This window comes from Pristis pectinata, chromosome 11 (assembly GCF_009764475.1).
Source record: "Pristis pectinata isolate sPriPec2 chromosome 11, sPriPec2.1.pri, whole genome shotgun sequence".
NCBI classification, from domain to species: domain Eukaryota; kingdom Metazoa; phylum Chordata; class Chondrichthyes; order Rhinopristiformes; family Pristidae; genus Pristis; species Pristis pectinata.
This window is the reverse complement of record NC_067415.1, coordinates 3845715-3870809: the sequence shown is the minus strand read 5'-3', so window position 1 is coordinate 3870809 and position 25095 is coordinate 3845715. Positions and strand designations below refer to the sequence as shown.

The window sequence follows — 25095 nt, the reverse complement described above, 5'->3', positions numbered from 1 at the left end:
TAATTTCCGGGAGAGATCCTTTCCGTAGATGGAAGTTGCCCACTGTCAGAAGAGCAACATTTAAAACAATAGATTTAAAAAAAAATTCTCTTTTCTCTGCAGTTGGTGGTGAAGGGTTGGAAGTCTCCCTGAGCCACAGCCCCAGCTGCCTCACCTTCTGAAGATGTCCAGAATGGAAATGGCTCACTTGTTGGACGCTCTGTACGGCGGGGTAGACCCGAACATCACGGGCAACGGCGGTCCGGAGTGCGGTCGCTTTCCTCTCGACCAGACAGCGGCTACTGGAGACCGTCATCGTGATCGCCGTGTCCTTGCTTCAGATCGTGGTGGCCTGCGAGAAGATAGGAGATGGATTCCGGGAGCATTGGAACCTCGGGCGGCTCAGCGGCGGAGCATCAGGACACTATGGGCAGGAACCTTCTGCAGGCTGCTCTGTGTTTGACCTTTGGTTCAGAAATTGGGTTCAAATGTGCCTCGAAAACCCTCATCTTTATACTGAACCCTTGCCATGTAGTCACCGTTCTAACAGGTAAGTCCCCTTTATTCCTCCTGTTTATCATGCGTACCTTTTAAAGTGGATGAGAATGTCCAGGGCATGGTTAGTAAATTTTCAGATGACACTAAAATAGGTGTCATGGTAGGAATGTCCAATCCCAGAGGGCATGCATTTAGGATGAGAGGGGGTAAGTTTAAAGGAGGTGTGCGGGGCAAGTTTTTTAACACAGGGAGCGGTGGGTGCCTGGAATGTGCCGCCAGGGGTGGTGGTGAAGGCAGTGGGCATTCGAGAGGCTCTTAGATAGGCACATGGATGTGCAGAGAATGGAGGGGTATGGACATTGTGCAGGGCAGAAGGGGATTAGTTTATTTAATTACTAATTTATTTAGTTCGGCACGACGTTGTGGACCGAAGGGCCTGCTCCTGTGCTGCCTGTTCTATCACATTATTACATAGAACAGTGCAGTACAGGAACGGGCCCTTTGGCCCACAACGTTGTGCTGAACCAATTACATTGGTAATAAAATGCCCAACTAAAACTAATACCTTCTGCCTGCACAATGTCCGGATCCTACCCTCACATCCATGTGCCTATCTAAGAGCCTCTTAAATGCCTCTATCGTATCTGCCTCCACCCCCCCCCCCCCCCCCCCAGGCAGCACATTCCAGGCACCCACCACTCTCTGTGTAAAACAAAACTTGCCCCACATATCTCCTTTAAACCTTCTCACCTTAAATGCATGCCCTCTGGTATTAGACATTTCAACCCTGGGGGAAAAGACACCGGCTGTCTACTCTATGTATGCCTCTCATAATCTTATAAACCTCTATCAGATCTCCCCTCAGCCTCTGCCGCTCCAGAGAGAACAACCCAAGTTTGTTCAAACCTCTCCTTATAGCTCCTGCCCTCTAATCCAGGCAGCATCCTGGTGAACATCTTCTACACCCTCTCCAAAAGCCTCCACATTCTTCCTATAATGGGGCGACCAGAACTGAATGCAATACTCCTGATGTGGCCCAACTAAAGTTTATAAAGCTGCAACATAACTTACTGACTCTTAACTCAGTGCCTCGACTAATGAAGGCAACCATGCCATATGCCACCTTTACTGCCCTATTAACCTGTGTAGCCACTTTCAGGGTGTTATGAACTTGGAATCCAAGATCCCTCTGCTCATCAACACAGTTAAGGGTCCTGCCATTGACAGTGTGCTGTCTCTTTACATATTGATCTCCCAAGGTGCAACACTTCACATTTGGCCGGGTTAAACTCCATCTGCCATTTCTCTGCCCAGATCTACAACTGATCTATATCCTGCTGTATTCTTTGCCAGTCTTCTACACTATCCACAACACCAATCTTTGTATCATCTGCAAATCTACTAACTCACCCATGTACATTTTCATCCAGGTCATTTCTATACATCACAAACAGCAGAGGTCCCAGTACAGATCCCTGAGGAACACCACTAGTCACAGACCTCCAGCTAGAATGAGTCCCAACAACCACCACCCTCTGTCTTCTATGGGCAAGCCAGTTCTGAATCCAAATGGCCAGATCACCGTGGATCCCATGCATCTTAATCTGGGTGAGCCTCCCATGAGGGACCTTGTCAAATGCCTTACTAAAATCCATGTAGACAACATCCACAGCTCCACCTTCATCAATCACCCTCGTCACCTCTCCAAAAAAAACGCAATCAGGTTGGTAAGGCACGACTTGCCCTGCACAAAGCCATGCTGACTGTCTCTAATTAGCCTATGGTTTTCCAAATGCTCATAAATCCTATCCCTAAGAATCCTCTCCAGTAACTTCCCTACCACTGACATGAGACTCACCGGTCTATACCAGGAATATCCCTGTTTCCCTTCTTTCCCTACTCACCAGTCCTCTGGGACCTCGCCTGTGGGTAAGAGAGGACACGAAGATGTTGGTCAAGGCCCCAGCTGGTTATCAAGAATTACAGAGGGATCTTGATCAGCTGGGTAAGTGGGGCCCAGGAATGGCAAATGACTTTCATTCAGATAAGTGAGAGGTGTTGCATTTTGGAAAGTTAAACCAGGGTAGGACTTTCACAGTGAACGGTAGGGCCCCTGGGGAGTGTTGTAGAACAGAGGGACTCAGGAGTACAAGTACATGGTTCCCTGAAAGTGGCATCACAGGTAGGCAGGGTGGTGAAGAAGGTGTTGGCACGCTGGCCTTCATCACCCAGGCCACTGAGTACAGGAGTTGGGACATTACGTAGCAGTTGTACAGATGTTAAAAGACTCTTGGACAGGTACATGGATATGAAAGGTTTAGAGGAATATGGGCAAATGGGACCAATTTAGATGGGAATCTCGGTTGGCATGGACCAGTTGGGCCGAAGGGTCTTCTTCCATGCTGTATGACTCTATGATGTTGGTGAGGCTGCACCTGGAGTGTTGTGCACAGTTTTGGTCACCCTGTTATAGGAAAGACATCATTAAGCTGGAAGGAGCGCAAAGAAGATTTACAAGGATGTTGCCAGGACTCGAGGGCCTGAGTTATAGAGAGAGGTTGGACCAGGCTAAGACGTTATTCCTTGGAATGTAGGAGACTGGGGGGTGATGAGGTGTATAAAAATCATGAGGCCCATAGATAGGGTGAATGCACATTGTCTTTTTCCCAGTGAAAGTGAATCAAAAGCCAGAGGGCATAGGTTTTGGGTGCGTGCCATCCAGACAGATCATGCCATACACAAGAACATCAAGGTAGTGAAAAGGAAAACAGATGCAGAATATAGTGTTACATGTTGAATGTCCAGGGTGGTGGGGTCTTTGATTATGCTGGCTGCTTTCCTGAGGCGGCGGGAAGTATAGACAGAGTCCATGGAGGGGAGGCTGGGTTTACACGATGGACTGGCTGCCCCTTGTCCTTTCCTTTGTTACCACCAGCTTCAACTAATTCCAACATCCCAGACCATGCAGCGTGGAAACAGGCTCATCGGTCCACCCAGTCAGTGCTATCCACCAAGTACTCCTTTACACCAATCCTACACTAATCCCTTTTTTTTATGTCTCCCTACATTCTCATTAATCCCCCCAGATTCTACCACTCCCGTCCACAGTAGGGGCAATTTACAGCGGCCAATTGACCTACCATCTTGCATGTGTTTGGGATGAGGGAGGAATCCAGAGCTCCCAGCGGGAAACTCACGGGGGAGAATGGTCCAAAGTATTTTGCTGCTCCTGACAACCAGCTCCTGTATATTATGGGCTGGCTTTCTATTAGGCTAATATAAAAGTCCCAGAGGCTTCCCTCAGTTCATTCACCCATTGTTACCTGACCTTGGGTAACAGCTTTGTAATCTACCAGAACAGAACCTCTTCAGAGACTGGATGGGTGAATTTTCCATTGAGTGTCATATTGGCCCATCCAAGTGCCACGTTGCCTGCATCTGAACTCGTTTAGCCAATCCCAGCCAGGGTCGCAGTGTAAAGGGGAGAGCTTTAGCACACTTTGTGAAGGGGAGTGAATATAAGGGGAGCCAATATTGCATTCAATTCTGATCATCCCATTATAGGAAGGATGTGGAGGCTTTGGAGAGGGTGCAGGAGAGGTTCACCAGGATGCTGCCTGGATTAGAGGGTACGAGCTATAAGGAGAGGTTGGACAAACTCGGGTTGTTTTCTCTAGAGTGTCGGAGGCTGAGGGGAGACCTGATAGATGTTTATAAGATTGAGAGGCGTAGATAGGGTAGACAGCCAGTGTCGTTTTCCCAAGGTCAAAATGTCTAATACTAGAGGACATGCATTTAAGGTGGGGGGGGGGGGTGAAAGTTTAAAGGAGATGTGTGGGGCAAGTTTATTTTACACAGAGAGTGGTGGGTGCCTGGGATGGTGGTGGAGGCAAATATTACAGAGGCATTTAAGAGCTTTTAAGATAGACGCATGAATGTGCGGAGAATGGAGGGATAACGGACATTGTGTAGGCAGAAGTGATTAGTTTTAGTTAGGTGTTTAATTACATATAATTAGTTCAACACAACATTGTGGGCCGAAGGGCCTGTTCCTGTGCTATACTGTTCTTTGTTCGATGTGGCCAGTTACAAGGCAAGAGATAGGCTGGGAGGCGACAGGTGGAGGCAACAAAGGGCTGAAGATGATGGAATCTGATAGGAGAAGAAGGTGGAGCCTGGAGTGAAGGGAGGGAGGGTGGGGAGGGCAGATGGGGGGAGTGGGGGACCCAGTGGGAGGGGTGTGTGGGAAAGAAACGGTGCTGGGTGGATGTAGGAGGAACTGGGTAGATTGAGAGGAGAGAGAAAAGGGACAGATCAACATCTAGTTGTTCTCCTAGTTCTGTTCCGTGAGGGTTTACTGTGTACAATGTAGCTCCCACAGTTGTTGGATTAAGACTGCAGTTTGGTGTGTCTTGCGATGTCATGAAGAAGGGTCTGATGGTATTGAAGTTACAGGAAAAAGTTCTGACGGACAGATTTACCTGCGTGTGGAATGACGGGTACTGACTACGGCTTTGGTAAAGGAAGATCGTGTCTGGTTAATTTGACAGAATTTTTTCTGTCATTGGGTCTAGTGCAGTCGATGAAGTGTGCATGGATTCAGTAAGGCGTTTGGCAAGGTCCATAGGGAATACTGGTCCACTTTGAGCCAATGGCATCCAAAGCAAATTGGATCCAAAGTTGGCTTGGTACTAGGAGACAGACGGTGATAGAATATAGAACATAGAACATCACAGCACAGTGCAGGTTCTTCAGCCCACGATGTTGTGCCAACATTTGATCCTGCTCTAAGATCTAGCTAAACACTTCCCTCCCACATAGCCCTCTATTTCTCTATCATTCATTTGCCTATCTGAGAGTCTCTTAAATGTCCCTAATGTATCTGCCTCCACCATCTCTGCCGGCAGTGCGTTCCACACACCCACCACTCTCTGTGTAAAAAAAAAAAACAACAACTTACCTCTGACATTCCCCTTATATTTTCCTCCAATCACCTTAAAATTATGCCCCCTTGTGTTAGCCATTTCCGCCCTGGGAAAAAGTCTCTGATTGTCCACTCGATCTATGCCTCTTAGCATCTTGTACACCTCTGTCAGGTCACCTCCCATCCTCCTCACCAAAGAGAAAAGCCCTAGCTCACTCAACCTATCCTCACAAGACATGTTCTCCATACTAGGTAGCATCCTGGTAAATCTCCTCTGCACCCTCTCTGAAGCTTCCACATCCTTCCTATAGTGAGGTGACCAGATATTCTAAGTGTGGTCTAACCAGAGTTCTATAGAGCTGCAACATTACCTCATGGCTCTTGAATTTAATCCCCCGACTAATGAAGGACAACACTCCATACGCCTTCTTAATAACTCTATCAACTTGCGCGGCAACCTTGAGGGATCTATGGACTTGGACCCCAAGATCCCTCTGTTCCTCCACACTGCTAAGAATCCTGCCATCAACCTTGTATTCTGCCTTCAAATTCGATCTTCCAAAGTGTAGGGTTCTTTTATAGTGGAGGGTTCTTTTAGCATTTAGAAGCCTGTCACCAATGATGTACCACCAAGATTAGTGCTGGCAGCCTTGCTGTTTGTTTTATTGGTATTGGTATTGGTTTATTATTGTCACTTGTACCGAGGTACAGTGGAAAAATTTGTCTTGTATACCGATCGTACAGATCAATTCATTACACAGTGCATTGAGGTAGTACAAGGTAAAACAATAACAGAATGCAGAATAAAGTGTCACAGCTACAGGGAAGTGCATTGCAGGTAGTGTTTTATACATCAACAATATGGATGTGATTGTCGGAAATTGGATCAGTAAGTTTGCAGATTGGTATAGTTGATAGTGAGGGGAGTAGTTTATGATATTGATGAGTTGATAAAATGGGCAGCAAAGTGGCAGATAGAACTAAATCCTGAAACATGTGAGGTGATGATTTTGTGAAGACCAATAATGCTAGGATACATAGAATGAATGGAAGAGCTTAGAAAGTACTCGGGAACAGAACGGCCTTGGTGTACAAGTCCACAGATCTCTAAAAGCAACCACACAAATAGATAATGTGGTTCAGAAGGCATATGGGATACTTCATTATCTGGACCATGGAACTTGAGAGCAATGAGGATGTGGTACAACTTTATAAGACATTGGTTCAGCCACAGATGGAGTGCCATGTGTAATTTTGATCACCACACTACAGGAAGGATGTGGTTGCATTGGAGAGGGAGCAGAAGGGATTTCCCTGGGTGGTGCCTGGGATGGAGTGATCCAGTTATGAGGAGAGGTTGGATTTGTTTGCTTCAGACTAGAGGAAAGACCTGACAGAGGTACATAAAATTATGGAGGGTGTAGGTAGGGCAGATATTCAGAAAACTTCCTGCTTAGAGAGCATGGGTTTAAGGGAGGAGGTTTAGAAGGGACTGGAAGAGGATTTTTTTTTCACAGAGTGTTTGAAATCTGGAGCACACTACCTGAGGTAGTGGTGGAGGGGGATACCCATGAGAAGTATTTAGATGAGCACTTGAAACACTTGACCATGCAGGGAATGGAGGGATATGGACTATGTGCAGGCAGATAGGTTGAGTTTAATTTGGCATCGTGTTCGGCACAAACATTGTGCCTGGTCCTGTGCCCTACTGTTCTGTGTTCTATGCAGGGAAATGGGATTGGTGTAGATAAATGCATGGACACAGTGGTGTGAAGGACCTGTTTCCATGTTGTCTGATGCTATGACTTGCCTCCCCTCCATGGACTCTGTCTACAATTCTCGCTGCCTCGGTAAAGCAGTCAACATAATCAAAGACCCCACCTACCCTGGCCATTCTCTCTTCTCCCCCCTCCCATCGGGCAGAAGATGCAAAAGCCTGAAAGCACGTACCACCAGGCTCAAGGACAGCTTCTATCCCACTGTTATAAGACTATTGAACAGTTCCCTAGTACGATAAGATGGACTCTTGACCTCACAATCTACCTCATCATGGCCCTTGCACCTTATTGTCTGCCTGCACTGCACTTTCTCTGTAACTGTAACACTTTATTCTGCATTCTGTTATTGCTTTACCCTTGTACTACCTTGATGTACTGATGTGATGAAATGATCTGTATGGATGGCATGCAAAACAAAGTTTTTCACTGTACCTCGGTACATGTGGCTATAGATAAGATATAAGATAAGATATTTATTAGTCACATGTACATCAAAACATACAGTGAAATATGTCTTTTTGCATTGCTAAGAATGTGCTGGGGGCAGCCCGCAAGTGTCGCCACTCTTCTGGCGCCAACGTAGCATGCCCACAACTTCCTAACCCATACGTCTTTGGGATGTGGGAGGAAACCGGAGCACCTGGAGGAAACTCTCACAGACACAGGGAGAACATACAAACTCCTTACAGGCAGCAGCGGGAGTTGAACCCAGGTCGCTGGCGCTGTAATACGTTACGCTAACCACTATGCTACCATACTGCCCAATTTACCAATTTACCTCCAGGCCTGGCTTGTGTTACTTCCCCATGTTTTTAGTTCCTCTGTTGAACCAGACCCTAACATCCTGAAGATAATTCTGTTTTCATTCTTGTGAAGTGGAATTAGAGGTATGAACTGTTTGAACCTAATTTCAGTTCTGGAGAACCATCATTAACAGTTTTCAAATTGTACTTTGGAGTTATTGTAGAGGACCATGACTGAATTGATTGTTATTTAATGGTTCACTGACTGTTTTGCATATCACATCTTCAATTAAATTGGAAATGCACTTTGAAGCAAATTATGATGGTTTTGGCACGGGTTAGTGACTTTGTAATTTAGTGGAGTGGGTATCATTGATGGGCACAAATTGGCAATTCCTAAATGCTCTTGAGAAAGCTATGGTATACTCCCACAGTGTTGTTTGGTAGAGAAGCTCTCATGACAATTGAAGGAAGTCAGCACAAGAGATACTGGATGAACTCAGCGGGTCGGGCAGCATCTGTTGAGGGAAATGGACAGTCGACGTTCTGGGTCGAGACCCTTCATCTGGACTAAAAGATAGAGGGAAGATGGCCGGTATAAAAGAGAAACAAAGGACTGCAGAGGCTGGAATCTAGATGAAAAAACATGACGATGCTGGAGGAACTCAGCAGGCCAGGCAGCATCTGTGGAGAAAAGCAGGCAGTCAACGTTTCGGGTCAGGACCCTTCCTCAGGACTATGCATAAAGGGATGGAGCGGGAGCTGGCAGGTACTGATGGATCCAGGTGAGGAGGGGTGATAGGCAGATAAGGGAGGGGGAAGAGTGATAGAAGCTGGGAGGTGACAGGTGGAAGGGACAAAGGGCTGAAGATGATGGATTCTGATAGGAGAGGAAGGTGGGACCTGGTATCAAGGGAGGGAGGTGGGGAAATTCTGGTTTTCATCTTTTTTTCTTTTTTTCCATTCGTCACAGCCTCAGAATAACAGGACGTCCCTTTAGAACAGAGATGAGGAGGAATTTCTTCAGCCAGAGGGTGGTGAATATGTGGAATTTGTTGCCACAGAGGGCTGTGGAGGCCAAGTCATAGAACATAGAACACTACAACACAGTACAGGCCCTTCGGCCCACAATGTTGTGCCGACATTTTATCCTGCTCTAACATCTATCTAACCCTTCCCTCCCACATAGCCCCCCATTTCTCTATCATTCATGTGTATATCTAAGAGCCTCTTAAATGTCCCTAATGTATCTGCCCCCACAACCTCTGCCGGCAGTGCGTTCCACGCACCCACCACTCTATGTGGGGATAAAAAAACTTACCCCTGACATCCCCCTTATACCTTCCTCCAATTACCTTAAAATTATGTCCCCTCATGTTAGCCATTGTCACCCTGGGAAAAGTCTCTGACTGTCCACTCGATCTATGCCTCTTATCATCTTGTACACCTCTATTAAGTCACCTCTCATCCTCCTTCTCTCCAAAGAGAAAAGCTCCAGCTCACTCAACCTATCCTCATAAGACATGCTCTCCAATCCAGGCAGCATCCTGGTAAATCTCCTCTGCACCCTCTCTAAAGCTTCCACATCCTTCCTATTATGAGGCAAGTGAGTCATTGTGTGTATTTAAGGCAGAGATTGATAGCTTCTTGATCAGTAAGGGGGTTAAGGTTTACGGGGAGAAGGCAGGAGAACGGGGTTGAGAAAAATCAGCCATGACTGAATAGTGGAGCAGACTCAATGGGCTGAATGGCCTAATTCTGCTCCTATATCTTATGGTCTCATAGAGTGATACAGCATGGGAACAGGTCCTTTGACACACCCCCTCTGTGCCAACCATCGACCAACCATTTACACTAATCCCCATTTTTTTATTCTCCTCACATTCTCATCTACTACCCCCACCCCCCCCACCCCACAGATACTACTCCTCACTACACACCTGGGGCAATTTACTGCGTCCAAATATCCTACCAACCTGCACGCCTTTGGGATGTGGGAGGTAACTTACACGGTCACGGGGAGGACGTACAAACTCCACACAGACAGCACCTGAGGTCAAGATTGAACCCGGGCCTCTGGCACTGTGAGGCAGCGGCTCTGTCAGCTACACCACCGTGTCACCCTGTTCAGGTTTCAAGTGACCCAGTTTGTGAGGAATTTGGTGATGGTAATGCTGTTGATGTCAAGTTGAGAGAGTTAGACTCTCTGGCTGGCGATAGTTATCGTCTGAATTTATGAAGGATGGACGTTACTTGCCCTTCATCAAAGTCAAAGTTGAGCTTATTGTCAGATGCACAAGTCCATGTGTGCACAGGTGCAATGAAAAACTTACTTGCAGCAGCATCACAGGCACAGAGCATCAGATACACAACATTCACAAGAAAAGCATCAATTAAACATAAATTATACACAATTTTTATGGGAAAGAACACAAAAGGACAAAAAAACAAAGTCCATTTCAGTGCAAAGTGATCAAAGTGGATGTAGTGTTGCTAAACTGTAGGGTTTAGGGTTGTGCCGGTTGGTTCAAAATCCGAATGGTTGAAGGGAAGTAGTTGTCCCTGAACCTGGTGGTGTGGGACTTCAGGCTTCTGTACCTCCTGCCCAATGGGAGCTGCGAGAAGATGGCACGGCCCGGATGGTGGGGATCTTTGTTGATGGAAGCTACCTTCTTGAGGCAGCGCCTCCTGTAGATACTCCCAATGGTGGGGAGGGAGGGAAGGTTATCTGGGCTGTGGTTAGGGTTTGGGCAGTGCCTAGGGTTAAGATATATTTTTAAAGATATTTATTTATTAGTCACATGTACATCGAAACACAGTGAAATGCGCCATTTTGCGTTACTGAGAATGTGCTGGGGGGCAGGTTGCAAGTGTCGCCACGCTTCCGGCACCAACATAGCATGCCCACAACTTCCTAACCCGTATGTCTTTGGAATGTGGGAGGAAACCGGAGCACCCGGAGGAAACCCACGCAGACACGGGGAGACAATACAAACTCCTTACAGACAGCGGTGGAATTGAACCCAGGTCACTGGCACTGTGCCGGTTGGTTCAAGAACAGTATAGTTGAAGAGAAGTAACTGTTCCTGACCATGGTGGGATGGGGCTCCATCAGACCAAGTTTGTATTTTTGATTTCATTACCTGAGAAATCATGAATGGAATCGAACATTACGCGATTATCCCCAAGCATTTGTGCTTTAAACCTTGTGTTGGACTTAAGATCATTGTAGCAGCTGAGGATACTTTGCCCCAAGGAACTTTTGCAATGATGTCTTGGCTCTCCAATAATGTCCTTGAGGAGAGTTTAAACCAGCTGGCTGGTTAATATTTTACATTAATATTTAAAATTGGAAACAATTATCAGCTTGCATCCAGTGTCGTTACCTGTTCATGTGATGGAATAATGATTAACAATGGATTCCAAAGTTGAGCACAGTGTACAAATTTGATAAAACTTTTTATATTGATTTTTATTGTGTTGTACAGCACAGAAACAGGCAACAGGCCCTCTAGCCCACAATGTCCATGCCAACAGTTGTTTTTATCTGTACTAATCCTATTTACCAGCCTTTGGTTTGTAGCTTTCTATGCCTTGGAGATTGATATTTGTTTATTATTGTCACTTGTACCGAGGTACGGTGAAAAACTTGTCTTGCATACCGATCGTACAGGTCAATTCATTACACAGTGCATTGAGGTAGTACAGGGTAAAAACAATAACAGAATACAGAGTAAAATGTCACAGCTACAGAGAAAGTGCAGTGCAGGCAGACAATAAGGTGGAAAGTCATAAGGTAGATTATGAGGTCAAGAGTCCATCTCATCATATAAAGGAACCGGTCAATAGTCTTTTCACAGTGAGGTAGAAGCTGTCCTTGAGATTCAAGTGCTTGTCTAGATGCTTCTTAGATGTTGTGAGAGTCTCTGCCTCTACCTGTGACGTGAGTGTCACTGGCTAGGCTAATCTTACTGCTCTACCTTAGCGGGTCAGGCAGCATCTGAGAGGGATGATTGACCCGAAACATCGACCATCCCTCTGCTTCCACAGATGCTGCCTGACCCGCTGAGTTCCTCCAGCAGTTCAATCTTTGCTCCGGATTACAGCATTGGGTTAACAGTATGGAAGCAGGCCCTTCGGCCCAGCTGGTCCATTACGACCAAGACACCCATCTAAGCTAGTCCCATTTGCCCGCATTTGGCCCATATCCCTCTAAACCTTTCCTTTCCATGTACCTGTCCAATTGTCTTTTAAATACCGTTATTGTACCTGCCTCAATCACTTCCTCTGGCAGCTCGTTCCATATACCCACCACCCTCTGGGTGAAAACATTGCCCCTCAGCTTCCTATTAAATCTCTCCCCTCTCACCTTAAACCTATGCCCTCTAGTTCTTGATTTCCACAAAATACTGACTGCAATCACCCTATCTATGCCCCTCATGATTTTATAAACCTCTGTAAGATCACCCCTCATCCAATGGTTTTCCTTAGTGGTATGGAACTGAAGATATATAAAAGACCATACTAGGTAAACATATAAGTTTTCCATCACACGACTGAATCAATTAATTTGTTCTAAGAACCTGCCATTTTACTGTTTCCAAACTTTGAGCACCTTATTTACCAAATTTTAAGAATCTGAATTTATCCAGAGCCTGCTTTTGAATTGGCATTCTCTAGGTTATACAGTCTCTTCACAACAAAGATGACTAGTTAACAATGTAGAGTGGAAACTCCAGCTGGTATTTTCTCCGTAGCCCAGGAGACCAATTTATTTTAAGCTTCCACTGGCGAAGGAGGCCATTTGGAATTTTCATCTTGATGCATTTCTATAGCCTCGATTCTTTTCCATATTGGTTTATTATTGTCACTTGTACCGAGGTACAGTGAAAAGTTTGTCTTACAAACCGATCGTACAGGTCAATTCATTACACAGTGCAGTTACATTGAGTTAGTACAGAGTGCATTGATGTAGTACAGGGTAAAAACAATAATAGTACAGAGTAAAGTGTCACAGTTACGGAGAAAGTGCAGTGCAATAAGGTGCAAGGTCACAACAAGGTAGATCGTGAGGTCAGAGTCCATCTCATTGTATAAGGGAACCGTTCAATAGTCTTATCACAGTGGGGAAGGAGCTGTCCTTAAGTCTGGTGGTACGTGCCCTCAGGCTCCTGTATCTTCTACCCGATGGAAGAGGAGAGAAGAGAGAATGTCCTGGGTGGGAGGGGTCTTTGATTATGCTGGCTGCTTCACCAAGACAGTGGGAGGTAAAGACAGAGTCGAAGGAGGGGAGGCTGGTCTCTGTGACGTGGTGAGCTGTGTCCACTACTCCTTGCAGTTTCTTGTGGTCCTGGGCAGAGCAGTTGCCATACCAAGCCATGATACATCCAGATAGGATGCTTTCTATGGTGCATCGGTAAAAGTTGGTGAGAGTCAAAGGAGACAAACCGAATTTCTTTAGCCTCCTGAGGAAGTAGAGGTGCTGGTGAGCAATCTACCACCTTTTGAGATACCTGCTCCTCCATTTCTGGCCCCTTACAAAACCCATTGGCTTTTTTTTTTGGCTCCGTTACCAGCAGGCACCATCTCTGAATTTCCCTCCTGAAATCCTTCCACCTTTTTTTTAAGGTGTTCATTAAAACCTGACCTCTGACCAAGCTGTTGATCACCTACCTTGACATCTTGCATTGCTCAGCATTGTTTGTTGACACTTCTGTTAAGTGTCTTGGATGTGAACGACACCAAATAAAGATTGCCTCTCCCAGCTCGTTAACACAGTCTATCTCATGGTGCATTAAATACTTCTCTTAAGGACTGTTACTCCCTTTCAGGAAGTCGTAGAACTTCCCAAAGTTTATTTTAATCTCATCTTTCTAGGTTTTTGTTACAACCTACCATTTTCGTGATTTTTATTAATGACTTGGATGAGGGGGTAAAAGGGTGGGTTGGCAAGTTTGCAGATGACAGAAAGGTTGGTGGTGTTGTGGATAGTGTAGGGTGTCACGAACCAGCAACAAAAGAAACACACTGAGCATGATTTAGTGTTAAAAACTATTTTATTAATTACTACTTATGATAATATGTAAAATAAAAGTAAAAATGTTAGTATGTTAGAATTCAAAAAATGTTAAACCTTGAACGTTAACCCCAAAACTAAACTCTTCGTGTGTCTGTGTGACAAAGTCCAAAACTCCCAGTTCCGGAATGGTTCTTAAAGTTCAGTTCCGCAAGCCATAAGGTGAAACATGAGCAAGGGCTTCTTCAACAACCACCGTTGTCTGAAGATAAGACGTAGACGTAGAGAAACATAGAGAGAGTACATACGAAATCCAAATGTTCCACGATGGAACCCAAACGACACTTCAGTGTTTACTCGGTAGTGACTTCCTCACCCTGAAAAGCATCCGAACCGTGGTCGTCCACACACAAATACCTGTTTCCCTCTACAGGTCAGCAACAAAGTGAACTCCACCGGATTACTTCCAACTTCCATACATGGGTTTCAGTGGCAAACACAGTTATTGTTTCTCATCCATCGGTAGAGAAAACAAGCAGGCTGGTGTCTCTCTCCCTTCTCTCTCTCTCTCTCCTTCTTCTGCCTTCTTCAAACACATTATTACGTCCTTTATCTTCTATTGACGTAAGCACGCCCCACACACACATACACACACACTCTCTATCTTAAAGGGACTTTCACTGAGTCCGTAACACCTCCCACCTAAAAATAAATTTTTCCCAAGAAAAATTTAACCGCGCATACAGTTAGTAATGTTAATAATTATCATGCTACACAACTACAGACTATCAGATTAGTACAGATACATGTTTCCCATTTAACATCGGGAAAGACAATCAGCAATCACATTATCTTTGCCTTTAATGTGAGTTATCATGAGATCAAACTCTTGCAAAATTAAACTCCAGTTTAACAGCCTTCTGTTCTTGTTTTTGACTCGGCTCAGAAACACCAATGGGTTATGATCTGTATATACAGTCAATGGTTTCTGAGCGGTGCAAACATATACACTGAAATGTTGCAAGGCTAAAACAAGCAACAGTAATTCTTTCTCTATGGTGGAATAATTCTTTTGATGCTCATTAAATTTCTTTGAAAAGTAAGCTACAGGATGGTCAATATCATCAAGGTCACCCTTCTGCAACAACACAGCTCCTGCAGCTTCATCGCTGGCATCTACTGCTAATGAAAATGGCTTTTCAAAGTCAGGTGTTTTGAGCACAGGATGGTAGCATAAAATGGCTTTCAGTTTCTCAAATGCTTCTTGACAAGAATCTGTCCAAACAAACTTTACTCCCTTCTTCAGAAGATTAGTTAGGGGAAGAGCAATATCAGCAAAATTTTTACAAAATTTTCGGTAATATCCAACCATTCCCAAAAATCTTCTAACAGTCCTCGTACCTGTGGGAATAGGGAACTCAGACATTGCTTGAACTTTTGCCTGAACAGGAGCTTGCTTGCCTTGACCTACAACATAACCAAGATACGTCACAGTGGCATGGCCAAATTCACTTTTAGCCAAGTTAACTGTAAGGTTAGCCTTGGAAAGTCTTTCAAACAACCTTTCTAACGTAGAGATGTGATCTTCCCAAGTATCATTCCCAGTCACTAAGTCGTCAATGTAGGCATCTGTATGTTTTAACCCATGAATCACTGAATTAATCATTCTTTGAAATGTTGCCGGAGCATTTTTCATTCCAAATGGCAAAACATTGTATTCATACAATCCAGAAGGGGTTACAAAGGCTGAAATCTCCCTTCCTCTATCTGTTAATGGAACACACCAGTACCCTTTTAATAGGTCAATCTTTGTAAGAAATTTTGCCTTTCCCACTCTATCTATGCAATCATCCACCCTAGGAATAGGGTAAGCATCTGACTTTGTTACAGCATTCACTTTCCTGTAATCTGTGCAAAATCTAACAGTTCCATCAGGTTTAGGTACAATAACACAGGGCGAACTCCAATTTGAAGTAGAATGTCTAATAATATCATTTTCCAACATGTATTTTATTTCCTGATCAACAAGTTTACTTTTTTCCACATTCATTCGATATGGGTGTTGTTTGATTGGTTTTGCATCCCCAACATCAACATCATGGGTAATTATCGATGTTCTGTTTGGAACATCTGGGAACAGATTTTTAAATTTTAAAATTAATTCTCTCATCTGTTGTTTTTGTGAAACTTGTAAATGGTCCAACTTTGTTTCAAGGTTCTCCATGATATTTTGGTTTTTAGTTTCGATGGAACAATATTTGGTCTAAATTGGCCTTCCTCAACATCAACATCAGGCATTCTAGAAACAACCTTTACATCATCCACCAAGGCCACAACAGAATCCCTCTCATAATAAGGTTTTAGCATGTTTACATGACAGAGTTGTGTTTTCTTGCATCTATCTGGTGTTTTGATTATATATGTTAGATCAGTCACTCGAGATTCAATAACATAGGGTCCAGAAAAACGAGATTGCAAGGGATTATTTTGGCTAGGGAAAAATACCAACACCTTTTGCCCCACTGCGAATGTCCTGGGCCGAGCACGTCTAGCAAAATATGTCTTCATTCTTATCTGGCTGGTTTTCAAATTCTCTCTCGCTAGCTGGCAGACTCTCTCCAACCGAGTTTTAAATTTTTGGACATAGTCCAACAGACTCAAGTGCACTTCCTCATTAACCCATTGCTCTTTTAACAATTCCAAAGGTCCTCTCACCCTATGTCCAAATACAAGCTCAAACGGACTAAATCCTATTGACTCCTGGATCGATTCTCTAACGGCAAACAAAAGTAAATGGATACCTTCGTCCCAATCCTTGGTGTTTTCAAAGCAATAAGTCTTCAGCATATTTTTGAGAGTAGAATGAAATCTCTCCAGAGCTCCTTGAGATTCTGGGTGATATGCAGATGATACAATTTGCTTTGCTCCCAGCTCATAGACTATTTCTTGAAAAAAATTTGACATAAAATTACTACCTTGATCAGATTGGATTTCTTTTGGCAAACCAAACAAGGTAAAAAATTTTAAAAGAGCCTTTGACACCGTCTTGGCCTTAATATTTCTAAGGGGTATTGCCTCTGGAAATCTAGAAGTGGCACACATGATGGTTAACAAATACTGATTTCCAGTCTTAGACTTTGGTAATGGGCCAACACAGTCCACAATCACCTTCGAAAAGGGCTCCCCAAAAGCAGGAATTGGTTTCAACGGAGCCACAGGGGGTTTTTGATTTGGTTTACCTACCATCTGACATGTGTGGCAGGTTCGACAAAACATCACCACATCTTTTCTCAAACCAGGCCAATAGAATTGTTTCAAGATCTTCCCTACAGTTTTATTCACACCAAAATGACCACCCAAAGGCATACTATGGGCCAGGTTTAAAATCTCATCCCTATAAACTTTTGGAACAACAACCTGATGAATAACTTCCCATTCCTCAGTAACAGGAACATGAGGAGGTCTCCATTTCCTCATTAACACTCCATTTTTGACATAGTATCCAGTTGGCACTTTCTCAATCTCCTCACATGAGAGAGCTTTTTCTTTCAATTCTGTCAACTCAGGGTCCTTTGTCTGTTCCACCATAAAATCCTTCCTCAACAAAGACAAATCTTTAAATTCAGGCTCACTGTAAGGATGTTGATCCTCCAGTGAAGGTAGAAAAGTCTCAGATAAGGCATCATAATTTTCTTCCTGTTTAGGACTGTCACAAGGAACTACATCAGACTGCATCGGACTGTCTGTCTTGGCTAATTCTCTAGCTCTAGCTCGAGTCACCGCACATGATGGGTAAACATCTGGATCATCCTCAGACTCATCAATCCTTGGTTTGGTCGTTAACCGTACCACAGGATCACTTTCTCCATCTGCAAGGTCATTTCCCAATAACAAAGAAACTCCTTCCACTGGCAAACTAGGTCTTATCCCTATCTCGACTGGTCCTTCTATGAACTTTGACTTTAAAATCACCCTGTGAAAAGGGACAGACATGGTGTCACCTGTAACGCCTCGTATTAGATTTACCTCACCAGTGTCACTTTCTTCACCAAAATTTAAAACACTGTCCAGCAAGAGAGATTGACTAGCCCCAGTATTTCTAAGAATTTTCACTGGCACCTGGGGTGACTCATCATTCAGTGAAACAAAACCCTCTGACACATAAGAACGGAATTCCTTTCTCACCTCCTCCAACTTTTCCGCTTTTACTTCTTGCAAGGACTGATCTTTAACAGCATCTCCTAAACCTTTTTTGATTTTTAATTGCCTGAAAGCAAGCATTGGGCACACCTTCCTTCCTTTTCTTCAAAAGGGCACAATTGGATATCACATGGCCAGGTTTCTTACAGTAATAACAAGTACGCTCAACAGGTTTCTCCAGCACGGGCTTCTTTTCATCCTTTCCTTTTTGATTACCTCCCAATTTAATCTCCGGTTTACCTGGATTGTCCTTGTAACTCTTTTGAAAGGTTTTAGGTTGTCCCCATTTGGATTTATGGGTTAAAGCATAATCATCTGCCAACCTAGCAGTTTCTTGTAAAGTTTCCACTGCCTTTTCATTTAAATATGTTGTTAATTCAGCTGGAACACATCTTTTAAAGTCTTCCACCAATATCAATTCTTTCAATTTATCAAAATCCCCATCTACATTTTTAGCCATGTACCATCGTTCAAAACATATTCTCTTTCCATTGGCAAATTCCATATAAGTCTGATCTGCAGATTTCCTCAAGTCTTTCAATTTTTGTCTATAAGCTTCAGGTACCAATTCATAGGCCTTCAATATAGCTTGTTTTACCTTGGTATAATCAGCTGCATCCTCAGCAGACAAAGCCAAATAAGCTTTTTGAGCTTTATCTTTAATCACACTCTGTACCATAAGAGCCCATCCTTTCCTTGGCCAGTTTGAACTCACAGCAACCTTTTCAAAATGTTGGAAATACTGATCAACCTGATCTTCTTCAAAAGGAGGGACTAATCGAACCTCCCTGCTGGCTGAAAAAACCATCATCAGAATCAGATTCTGAACTCCTACACTTCATTTGTAACTCATGCTGCCTCTGTTTTTCCTTCTCCTCTGCCTCAAACTTTAACCGAATTAGTTCCCGTTCCCGTTCAGCCTCTAACTTCATCTGAGTTAGCTTTTGTTCGGCCTCTAATTTCCTTTGTTCTCGTTCAGCCTCTATCTTTAACTGGGTTTGCTCTCGTTCAGCCTCTATCTTTGCCAGCTGCACCTGTGCCTCAGAAATTGCTATTTCACTGCCAGGAAACTGTTTTAACACTTCCTTCTCAAACACCTTCTTTTCCACATAATGGCCAGCTATCAGTCTCTGAATATCTGCCTTTCTCATAGACTGCTTTACTTCTGTAAGGTTTAACCTTGTAGCAATCTTTATCAGATCATCCTTTTTCGCCACCTCCAATCCCTTTTGGGTTGGTGACTCCAAAAATGCCTTAATATCCATTGCTGCTGGTTTCCACACACACAAGCCAATTAAAAAGAATCTATCAGACCTCCCTCAAAAATCTTTGGATTGAATCCCGGACGAATCTCGTCAATCTGGGGAACGATCCCAGACGACACTCGTTAATGTTTGGATTGGATCCCGGACGAATCTCGTTAACCTTGGGAACTATCCCGGACGAGCCCCCAATTTTGTCACGAACCAGCAACAAAAGAAACACAATGAGCATGATTTAGTGTTAAAAACTATTTTATTAATTACTACTTATGATAATACGTAAAATAAAAGTAAAAATGTTAGTATGTTAGAATTCAAAAAATGTTAAACCTTGAACGTTAACCCCAAAACTAAACTCTTTGTGTGTGTGTGTGTGTGTGTGTGTGTGTGTGACAAAGTCCAAAACTCCCAGTTCCGGAATGGTTCTTAAAGTTCAGTTCCGCAAACCATAAGGTGAAACATGAGCAAGGGCTTCTTCAACAACCACCGTTGTCTGAAGATAAGACGTAGACGTAGAGAAACATAGAGAGAGAGTACATACGAAATCCAAATGTTCCACGATGGAACCCAAACGACACTTCAGTGTTTACTCGGTAGTGACTTCCTCACCCCGAAAAGCATCCGAACCGTGGTCGTCCACACACAAATACCTGTTTCCTTCTACAGGTCAGCAACAAAGTGAACTCCACCGGATTACTTCCAACTTCCATACATGGATTTCAGTGGCAAACACAGTTATTGTTTCTCATCCATCGGTAGAGAAAACAAGCAGGCTGGTGTCTCTCTCCCTTCTCTCTCTCTCTCCTTCTTCTGCCTTCTTCAACCACGTCATTACGTCCTTTATCTTCTATTGACGTAAGCACGCCCCACACACACAAACACACACACTCTCTATCTTAAAGGGACTTTCACTGAGTCCGTAACAAGGGGATTGTTGAAGGTTGCAGGGGGACATTGATAGGATGCAGAGCTGGGCTGAGAAGTGGCAGATGGAGTTCAATCTGGAGAAGTGTGAAGTGGCTTTAAAGTAATGGGTGGGAAGTTCAAGGGAGATATCAGAGGAAGGTTTTTTACCCAGAGAGTGGTTGGGGCATGGAATGCGCTGCCTGGGGTGGTGGTGGAGGCAGGTACATTGGTCAGATTCAAGAGATTACTAGATAAGCATATGGAGGAATTTAAAATAGAGGGATATGTGGGAGGAAGGGGTTAGATAGTCTTAGGCGAGGTTTAAAGGTCGGCACAACATTGTGGGCCAAAGGGCCTGTATCGTGCTGTACTGTTCTATGTTCAAAGGGTTTCTTTTGGAAGTTTTACGCCTTTAACTATAAAGTATACTTGGAAAGACATTTCTGTGTACGATCGGCCGTTGCATCAGCTATTGTAGGTTCTGTTCTTCCAACTATTTCCTACTGAGCCAAATTTGAATCCCCAAATCACTGCATTCTCTGTAATGGCGCCTTAAGTCATATCACAAACAAGTCACTATTTTGCTTGAAGCAAAAGAGCTATTCATTTTTTTACATACATTCCTGGCTTGCGGAAGTCTCTGCAGGGGCCAATGTATTTTGTCTGCCCCCAGTTACTCTCCATGTAACAGTTGTTGTCCAGGGGACAATTAAGAGTCGACTACATTGATAGCTCTGGAGTCGTCTATTGAGCAAACCTGGTAAATTCTGGCAGATTTCCTTCCCTGTGGACATTAGTGAATGAGTGAGTTTTTAATGACTGTTTGGTAAATTCGTGTCCACCGGCATCTTCACACTGTGTCAAGTATTTGACATTCTCCCTTCTGCAAACATTCCAGTTGCAAGTTTTGCTGCACTGGCTGCCAACTTAACTCGCCAGCCTCTCCACCGTTCCTCTGACCCTGTCCATCCTTGTGTTCCCTTCCTGCCTTTTACACTGCTTCTTAAATGCACTGGACTGGCCAGACTCAAGATCAGCTTCTTCCCCACTGCTGTCAGACTCCTGAACCAATCCCCTCTTTCACATCCCCTCCCCGGTGGCGCTGCCACATTCTCGGACTCTTAATTAAGGTATAAGATAAGATATCTTTATTAGTCACATGTACATCAAAACACACAGTGAAATGCATCTTTTGCGTAGAGTGTTCTGGGGGCAGCCCGCAAGTGTCGCCACGCTTCCGGCGCCAACATAGCATGCCCACAACTTCCTAACCCGTACGTCTTTGGAATGTGGGAGGAAACCGGAGCACCCGGAGGAAACCCATGCAGACACGGGGAGAACGTACAAACTCCCTACAGGCAGTGGCCGGAATTGAACCCGGGTCGCTAGCACTGTAATAGCGTTACGCTAACCGTAACACTGCAGTGCCTGCCCAAATTCTACCTCTCTTGGTTATTCTGTTCATTGTCACTTTAGCATTTCTTTTTGCGCTACTTCAGTTTGCACTACAGTCTTTGCACCATTCTGCTGTTTTGCACCCATCACTGTATTTGCTATTACCATGTACACTGTTTACTCTGTGAGCTTCATGCAAACAAGGAATCTCATTGCACCCTAGTGTATATGACGTTGCTCTAAACTAACTAAATGAACCTTCCAGAGGCCTGAACTAGCGGCTAGACCAATGAATGTACATATGTTTCAAAACACTCAGCCCCTCAAGTGCGCTCAGCCATTTAATACAATTAACCCTGATCTAAATCTCCATCCCCGCCTATCCCTGTAAACCCCTAATTGAGAATCCATCTACCTCCGCGTTAAAAATATTTCAAGCACCCTGTTTCCACTTGTCTGTGAGGAAGAGAGTTCCAGAGACACTCGACCGTCTGAAAGACAAATCAAAGTAAAGCTGAGTTTATTGTCATATACACAAGTCCATGTGTGCACAGGTGCAATGATAAACTTACTTTTGCAGCAGCATCACAGGCACAGAGCATCAGATAAGCAGCATTCACAAGAAAAACATCAATTTAACATGTTATACACAATTTTTACAAGAAAGAACATAATTAGAACAAAAAATCTGAAGTTTATTGTAGTGCATAACGGTCATAGTGTTGCTAAACTGTAGTAATTAGGGTTGTGCCGGTAAGTTCAAGAATTGAATGAATTTGGTATTGGTTTATTATTGTCACTTGTACCGAGGTACAGTGAAAACCTTGTCTTACATACTGTTTATACAGATCAATTCATTACACAGTGCATTGAGGTAGTACAGGGTAAAAACAATAACAGAATACAGAGTAAAGTGTCACAGCTATAGAGGAAGTGCAGTGCAGGTAGACAATAAGGTGCAAGGTCATATCAAGGTGGATTATGAGGTCAAGAGTCCATCTTATCATATAAGGGAACCATTCAATAGTCTTATAACAGTGGGATAGAAGCTGTCCCTGAGCCTGGTGGTACGTGCTTTCAGGCTTTTGTATCTTTTGCCTGATGGGAGAGAGGAGGAGAGAGAATGACCCGGGTGGGTGGGGCCTTTGATTATGCTGGCTGCTTCACTGAGGCAGTGAGAAGTATAGACAAGAGTCTATTGGAGGGGAGGCTGGTTTCTGTGATGTGCTGGGCTGTGTCCACAACTCTCTGCAGTTTCTTGCGGTCACGGGCAGAGCAGTTGCTACACCAAGCTGTGATGCATCCAGATAAGATGCTTTCTGCTGTGCATTGATAAAAGTTGGTGAGTGTCAAAGGGGACATGCCAAATTTCTTTGGCCTCCTGAGGAAGTAGAGGCACTGGTGAGCTTTCTTGGCTGTGGCATCTATGTGGTTGGACCAGGTCAGGCTATTGGTGATGTTCACTCCTAGGGACTTGAAGCTCTCAACCCTCTCAACCTCAGCACCGTTGATATAGACAGGGGCATGTGCACTGCCCCCTTTCGTGAAGTCAATGACCAACTCTCCTGTTTTGTTGACATTGAGGGAAAGGTTGTTGTCATGACACCATGTCACTAAGCTCTCTATCTCCTTCCTGTACCCCGACTCATCGTTATTTGAGATATGGCCCACTATGGTGGTATCATCTGCAAATGTAGGTGGAGTTAGAGCAGAATCTGGCCACATGAGTGTATAGGGAGTGGAGTAGAGGGCTGACGACGCAGCCTTGTGGGGCACCAGTGTTGAGGGTAATCGTGCCGGAGGTATTGCTGCCTATCCTCACTGATTGCAGTCTGTTGGTCAGAAAGTCAAGGATCCAGTTACAGAGGGAGGTGTTGAGTCCTAGGTCTCGGAGTTTGATGATGAATTTGCTTGGAATTATAGTATTGAAGGCAGAGCTGTAGTCAATAAACAATCATCTAATGTTGGTGTCTTTACTGTCCAGATGCTCCAGAGATGAGTGTAGGGCCAGGGAGATGGCGTCCACTGTAGACCTGTTTCAGCAGATTGCAGTGGGTCAAGGTTTTCCTGGAGGCTGGAGTTAATATGTGCCATGACCAGCCTTGACTGAAGGGAAGTAGCTGTTCCTGAACCTGGTGGTGTGGGACTTCAGGCTTCTGTACCTCCTGCCCGATGGTAGCTGCAAGAAGATGGCATGGCCCGGATGGTGGGGATCTTTGATGATGGATGTTGCCTTCTTGAGGCAGCGCCTCCTGTAGATACTCCTGATGGTGGAGAGGGATGTGCCCGTGATGTATTGGGTTGGGTCCACTACTCTCTGCAGCTTGTTAAGTTCCTGTGCACTGGAATTGTCATACCAGACCTTGATGCAGCCAGTCAGGATACAAATAATTACCCACTCTGTCTTAAGTGTCTTTAAACAGTGACCCTCCACAGCAGTTTGTTTGATAAATCTGGAAGTAAAGCGCTAGTCTTATTGAAGCTGTGGTATTGTCATTTTTCAGTGTTATTTGCTGCTCTCAGGTAAGCCGTAACTCTAATCCCACATCTTTCTTGATTCGGGTGCCTTCTGAAGTTTCTCATATTCCAGTGGTGACCATAGTTCAGCACTTAGTGTCAGAGAGTAGAGTCATAGAGTACGGAAGCAGGCCCTTTGGACCAACTTATCCATGCTGACCATGGCGCCCACTTAAAATAGTTCCATTTGGCCATATTTGCCCACATCCCTCTGCTGTTCCAAATGTCTTTTAGTTATTGTTGTACCTGCCTCAACCACTTTCTCTGGCAGCTCGTTTCATATAAACCCCACCCTCTGCATGAAGGTTGCCCCTCAGATCCCTTTTAAATCTTTCACCTCTCACCTTAAGCCCATGCCCTCTAATTTTTAGTTCCCCTTCTCTGGAAGAAAGACTGTGTGCATTCACCCTGCCTCTGCCCATCACAATTTTATACACATCCATAAAGTCACCCCTCAGTCTCCTACGTTCCAAGGAATAAAGTCCCAGCCTGCCCAACCTCTCCCTATAACTCAGGCCCTTGAGTCCTGGCAACATCCTTGTTAAATCTTCTCTGCATTCTTTCCAGTTTAATGATGTCTTTCCAATAACAGGGCAACCAAAACCGCACTTTATTGGTTATGAAGCAATTGAGGTATCCTGTAAGAAGATCTGAAGGGTGCTACATAAGTTTGTCTCTGCCTTTCAATCCACTAGAAAGATTAAGGATGGTTAATCAATGTCTGATTTGTTTGTAATGTCTACGAAGGGATGTTAACTTGGGGAAAATGTCTTGGGGTGAAGTTAGGTCCTGGTTCTAAGGTGTACCAAGCTGTATTCCACCCAGTTCCTGGGCAAAGATTATAACTTCTAAAAATAAAACCACTACTTGCTGCAGT

General features: G+C 44.3%; 1 protein-coding gene across 1 annotated transcript in view; it reads left to right on the top strand.

The window, feature by feature from the left end:
• The first annotated feature begins 119 nt into the window (after positions 1 to 119).
• The window catches only part of LOC127575719 (transmembrane protein 164-like), an 86641-nt gene continuing 61665 nt past the window's right edge, over positions 120 to 25095 (top strand). Inside the window, 3 exon segments of the mRNA XM_052025718.1 lie at positions 120 to 250; positions 252 to 343; positions 345 to 525. Of these exon segments, the coding sequence (XP_051881678.1) occupies positions 164 to 250; positions 252 to 343; positions 345 to 525 (360 nt within the window). The 5' untranslated portion in view covers positions 120 to 163.